Source organism: Podarcis pityusensis, assembly GCF_964106645.2.
Source record: "Podarcis pityusensis genome assembly, chromosome: 16".
Lineage (NCBI taxonomy): Eukaryota > Metazoa > Chordata > Lepidosauria > Squamata > Lacertidae > Podarcis > Podarcis pityusensis.
Genome location: NC_138041.1, coordinates 23,385,037 through 23,391,036, shown reverse-complemented (window position 1 = coordinate 23,391,036; position 6,000 = coordinate 23,385,037). Strand labels below are relative to the sequence as shown.

General features: G+C 44.5%; 1 protein-coding gene and 1 long non-coding RNA gene across 5 annotated transcripts in view; both read left to right on the top strand.

Annotated features, from left to right (window-relative positions):
- Nucleotides 1-6,000, top strand: part of LOC308466025 — a 118,563-nt gene that overhangs the window by 57,720 nt on the left and 54,843 nt on the right. The gene's annotated exons all lie outside the window — the stretch shown is intronic.
- The window catches only part of NF2 (NF2, moesin-ezrin-radixin like (MERLIN) tumor suppressor), a 96,057-nt gene that overhangs the window by 35,214 nt on the left and 54,843 nt on the right, over nucleotides 1-6,000 (top strand). For all 4 annotated transcript variants that reach the window (XM_080986353.1, XM_080986354.1, XM_080986356.1 and 1 more), the window contains 3 exons: nucleotides 2,995-3,063; nucleotides 4,413-4,495; nucleotides 5,703-5,778. In XM_080986353.1, coding sequence (XP_080842479.1) covers nucleotides 2,995-3,063; nucleotides 4,413-4,495; nucleotides 5,703-5,778 — 228 coding nt within the window. The remainder of the gene's footprint in view (nucleotides 1-2,994; nucleotides 3,064-4,412; nucleotides 4,496-5,702; nucleotides 5,779-6,000) is intronic.

The following is a 6,000-nucleotide window of genomic DNA, read 5'->3' as shown; positions in this document are numbered from 1 at the left end:
TATATTAGGGGGAAGGTTGCACAAAAATGCATATATTAAGAACATAGGAAGAGACTGCTGGATCAGGTCCATAGCCCATCTAGTCTAGCATCCTGTTTTCACAGTGGCCAATCGGATGCCCCTATGGGAAACCCACAAGCAAAATATGAGCACCAAGTCTCCCTTCCTGTGGCTTCCAGCAACTGGTATTCAGAAACATGGCTGCCTCCAACTGTGGCGGTGGAATGTAGCCATCCTGGCTAGCAGCCATTGAGAGCCTTCTCCTCCAGAAATTTGTGCAGTCCTCTTTTAAAGCCATCCAAGATGGCGGTCATTACTGCTTCCTGTGGGAATGAGTTCCATAGGTTAACCTTGCGCTGCGGGAAGGAGTCCTTTCTTTTACCTGTCCCGAATCTTCCATCTTTCAGCTTCCTTGGACATGCACGGATGTGCTTAAGTTTGTGCATGCTCTGTAGTTTGCAGCTGCACCAGGGGTGGGCAGCCTCAGGCCTTTGGGCCAAATGCAGCCCTGCAGGCCTCTCTGTAGGGGCCCCTTGGGACTCTAGCTCTGTTCCTCCTTCCAAGTGCTTTTGCCCATATGGAACATAGAATTATAGAGTTGGAAGTGACTCATATGGAACATAGAATTATAGAATCATAGAGTTGCAAGGGACTCTTATGGAACATAGAATCATAGAGTTGGAAGGGACTCATATGGAACATAGAATCATAGAGTTGGAAGGGACTCATATGGAACATAGAATCATAGAATTGCAAGGGACTCATATGGAACATAGAATCATAGAATTGCAAGGGACTCATATGGAACATAGAATCATAGAATCATAGAGTTGCAAGGGACTCTTATGGAACATAGAATCATAGAGTTGGAAGGGACTCATGGAACATAGAATCATAGAGTTGGAATGGACTCATATGGAACATAGAATCATAGAGTTGGAAGAGACTCATATGGAACATAGAATCATAGAATTGCAAGGGACTCATATGGAACATAGAATCATAGAGTTGGAAGAGACTCATATAGAACATAGAATCATAGAGTTGGAAGAGACTCATATGGAACATAGAATCATAGAGTTGGAAGAGACTTATGGAACATAGAATTATAGAATCATAGAGTTGCAAGGGACTCATATAGAACATAGAATCATAGAGTTGGAAGAGACTCATATGGAACATAGAATCATAGAGTTGGAAGAGACTCATATGGAACATAGAATCATAGAATTGCAAGGAATTCATATGGAACATAGAATCATAGAATCATAGTTGCAAGGGACTCATCTAGTCCAACCCCCTGCAATGCAGGAATACGCAGCTGTCCCATAAGAGGATCAAGCCTGCAACCTTGGTGTTATTGGCACCATGCTCTAACCAGCTGAGCTATCCCTTCATGTCATTGAACTGTAGCAATGCCTCTTCCTTCCCTGGATGGAGAGATGTGTGCAGTGTGCATTTGTGTGAGTGTATAGCAACATGCAACATTGCCTACTAACATAAGCGTTGCATCCATTGCTCTGCACACGTTTTACTTTTAGCCCTGCCTGCCACTGAAAGGTTGCCCACAAGTAGGGATGGGATTCACTGTTCTGTACCTGTTCATCTTTTGATCACATTGTCATTTCTCAGACTTGGCCTGCAGTGATTTGCTGAATGTGTATGATCTCTTGCAAAAATAGTGTTATTATTCTTCATTCTCCTGACGGTGGCATGGTTGCCTCTTGCATAGAACGCATTTCCCTAATATGTGCATATTTTTCGCTATTTGCAGTACCCGCTGCTGTTATTGATCGCCCATCCTCAAGTAGCCATCTGGCCCCAGGGGGTGAGAAAACAAAACAAAAGATTTAAAATCAATATCTGCGGGTGAATGGCACAGGCCATCAGCAGGACATCTCCTATGGGGAAAAAACATTTAACATATATTCCCCCTTCCTCTTCTTCTTGAAAGCTTGTAAAAATCCTCTTTTTTTAAAAAAAAAAAGTTGTTGTTTCCTCTTCTGCATGAGAAATAAATGAAAAACACGATATTAATATATGCTGACGAAAGTACAGAAAACTTGTGTGCTTTGAAATGCCCTCGGTTTTGTACAGCAGTGTGTGAGACTGTGCCTCTGGGGAGCTCAGAGAATAATTCTTCTAAAATTAAAAAGCGAGATTCTGATTTTAAGGTTTTGTGGGGTTGGGATGAGGCAAGAAGCCAACACAGGCTTGGAGGTTGGGGGTGGGAAACTGCATTGAACCCACCACAGTCAAAGTCCATAGTTGGATTGCACTATGCTTTCCTTAACAGAGGAGAGAATTATCTTCTGGTCTGATGGCGATTAAATAAAGAAAACTTTACAATAAACAGAAGGTCATTTTCTGGCCTGTTAAGATAATTTATCAAACACCCTTCACCCTAAGGTCCCAATGCGGATTACGACGTTAAAATACAGCATTTAAAAAAAAAGCTGAAAGCAACTTACCATCATAAACATAAGAGGGGTCCTAAAAAATATGCACCTAAATTGACAATTTAATTGTTACTGGTGTGGTGTAATGGTTAGTGTTGGACTGTGACCTGGGAGACTGGGAGACTCAGTCATGAAGCTCATCTTGGGCCGGTCATCATCTCTTAGCCTAACCTACCTTGCAGGGTTTTTGTGAGGATGAAGGGGGGGGGGAAGAACCATGTACACCAGCTTGAGCTCACTGGAAAATAAAGGTGGAAAATAAATATAATAAATAATAATACATCAATTAATTAAAAAAACAACAACAGGGTAAAGAGGTACATCTTCAGCATTGTCTGGAAGCTGTATAATGAGAGTGCTGGATGCACCTCTGTTGCATTCAGTGGATGAGCTTGGGAGTTGGGACCCTTCCCTAACAATAGATCTCTGCTTCTTCATGCACCAGGGCCTGTCTCTTTCTCTTTGTGCACCAGGACTGGATAAGTACCCCCGTTTTAACACTACACATCCCTGTTTTGTGTTTTTTCCCCTCCAGTACGGTGACTACGACCCCACTGTTCACAAGCGTGGCTTCTTGGCCCAAGAGGAGTTGCTTCCAAAGCGGGTAAGGCTCTGTCTTGCTCAGTCGGACATGGGCAAAGGTGGAGAGGCCTCAGATCTTAGTCAGAGAGCAGCATGTCAGGCCTGAATCCCCAGAGAGCTGCTGCCGATCAGTGTATGCCGAGCTAGAGGGATGAGTTGGTCTGCTTCAGCATAAGGCAGCTTGCTGGCTTCCTTGGACATCAGATGGCTGTTAAATGATAGCAGAACATTAGAATTGCCTTTTCCCCAAACACACTTTCCAGATTGGTCTCTCCAGCTCTGCTGAAGATAATGACCGTTATTTTGGTCTTCTTCTTGGATGGGGAAGGGCTGTAGCTCAGGGGCAGAACATTTGCCTTCCATGTAGGGGGTTTCAGGTTTTATCCCTAGCATTTCCAGGTAGGGTTGGAGAAGATTTCCTATCTGAGCTGCTGCCAGCCAGTGTAGACAGTACTTAGCTAGATATACAAAGGCCCTGACTATATAAGGCAGATCCCTACAGCTCAGGCTTCCTCAAACTTGGCCCTCCAGATGTTTTGAGACTACAATTCCCATCATCCCTGACCACTGGTCCTGCTAGCTAGGGATCATGGGAGTTGTAGGCTAAAAACATCTGGAGGGCTGAGTTTGAGGAAGCCTGCTACAGCTGATGGGAGCTGTGGTCCCAAAAGCATTTGGAGGGTAGACTGCTTTAGGGCTTGAAGAAGCCTAATCGTCTGTCTGCCTGGGCTAATAATGTAATTGTAATGAACTGTCATTTAATGAACAGGAAGTGGTTTGTTTCCCTACTTTGTTGAGATGCAAATATGCATACCTTGGTTGGGAAAGGAAAGTAAGGCGCCGTGTCCATGCCTCTGTCTGTCTGCTTCAGTTACTTATATTGGGCAACAGTGGTTCAAAGACACTATAGTACTGCTTGATGAGCCGTCCTGCAGGATGTGGCATTTCAAACATGGTCTAACTTTGACCATTAGCCTGCACTGTCCATTTCTGAGACAAAACTGCAGGTAGGTGGGGCTCCACTGAGCTAAGCTACTGTATAGATCCTAGAATCATAGAATTGCAGAATTGGGACTCCCAGTCCAAACACCTGCAAACATAGCTAAAGACTCCTTTCCAGAAAGGCACCCATCCTCTGCTTAAAAACCTCAAAGGAGAGTTCACCACCTTCCGAGGTATTCCACTCCACTGTTTAACCAGCTCTTTAACCTCAGAAAGTTCTCCCCAATGTTTAATTGGAATCACCTTTCTTGTAATTTGAATCCATTGGTTTGGGTCCAGCCCTCGAGAGCAGCAGAAAACAAGCTTGCTCCATCTTCCATGTGACAGCCCTTCAGATATTTGAAGATGGCTTTGTGTCTCACTCTTCAGGTGATAAACCTATACCAGATGACCCCAGAAATGTGGGAAGAAAGAATAACAGCTTGGTATGGCCAACATCGAGGCAGAGCCAGGTGAGTCTTTGCATCCTCAGTGTCCTTTTTATAGCACTTTGAGGGGTTCCAATCGAGTGGTATATAAATTTTACGAAATAAATAGTAGCTGGCATACCAACCAAAGTTTTTACATTCATAACCATGAGAGCTGGAAATTTGAAAATTTGTAGGAATCTGAAAAATCTCAAGAGTTGATGTGCAGCCTGCCCTGAAAGCAGAATCTCATGTCCTTTGTTTTAAGGATGGCAGCAAAGCATAGGTCTGATCACAGCTTATACTTGTGACCTAGAGAAGGGATCATTGTGGAAGTCTTATAACATTTAGACGTCTCTAAGACAAGCATAGAAAACGGGTAGCTTCCTGGTTACCCTTATTTTGTTCTGCTCCTCTCCATCCATAATAGTGGAGGCTGACCCAATAGGGCAAATGGGACAGTTCCCCACCAGCCTCCCTTCTTATTTACAACCAGTCCATGGGGTAGCCCTGTGTCTCATTGGCTCTGGTTCTGCCTACTTTTGGTACCTCTGCCTTCTGCCCTTTGAGTATCAGTAGCGCCAACCACTATTGCACCCTACAACACAGCAGTGGACAACTCTTTCTTTTCACTAAGGGTGATCAACTATGCCCCTGAAATTTAGGGTGTTTGGGAAGGGGGAAAATAAAAATATTTCCTTTGCTGAACATCCATTTTAACAGAAATTAGGATGCAGTAAACCTGCAGGAAGGGATTTGCTGTGGATCTTTTTTTGCTTATATCTCTTACATATAATAAAAAGGGAAGGTTGTCATCATGTAGCAGTTTGCTTGGCCACTGATAGGTGGTGATGTGCTCTATAGTGTGAGAACAGGCTTCTGAGAGCTGCTGGGCAGTGGAGGAGGGAGAAAGAGGCAGGCAGGCAGCTGCATATGGAGGTGGGGGTTTTTTGGCCAGGAAGGGTGGTTTAGGTGAAGTGCAAGGGAGGATTAAGGTTGGCCAGAGGGGTGTTGTTGCCAGACAGAGCTGGCAAGCAAAGTGAGCGGCGGCACAGCCTCTAGTTTGTGTGTGTGTGCTTGTGTTTGTGTAATACCTTGAGACCATCTTGAGCATGCTGTGTAATATCTCTGTGAAGCTAAGAACCCGTTTTATTTCTTGGTTCTCTCCCAGTCTCCTGCATATTCCATAAGGTCCTGTTTCTGTCAAGCTTTTGCAGCTTTAAACTGTCTGCCCCACTGTTCACATTTACAGGGATGAAGCTGAAATGGAGTACCTGAAGATTGCCCAGGACCTTGAGATGTACGGCGTGAACTACTTTGCGATCCGGGTAAAAGCCCCAAGTTTTGCGTTGCACTTTTTTTTGGTGGTGGTGGTGGGGGTTTGAGGGCAGGAGGCCCTTGAACAAAAGAAGATGGGAACCAGTTGTGCAGAAGGACTCTGGTCAGTAGACTGGCTTTGCTAAAGCTTCCTTCCGTAATGCAGAGGAGAGTTTGATGCAGAACCTTTGATGTACTGGCAGCTTTCCTGCCGTAGCCTTACCTGCAACCAG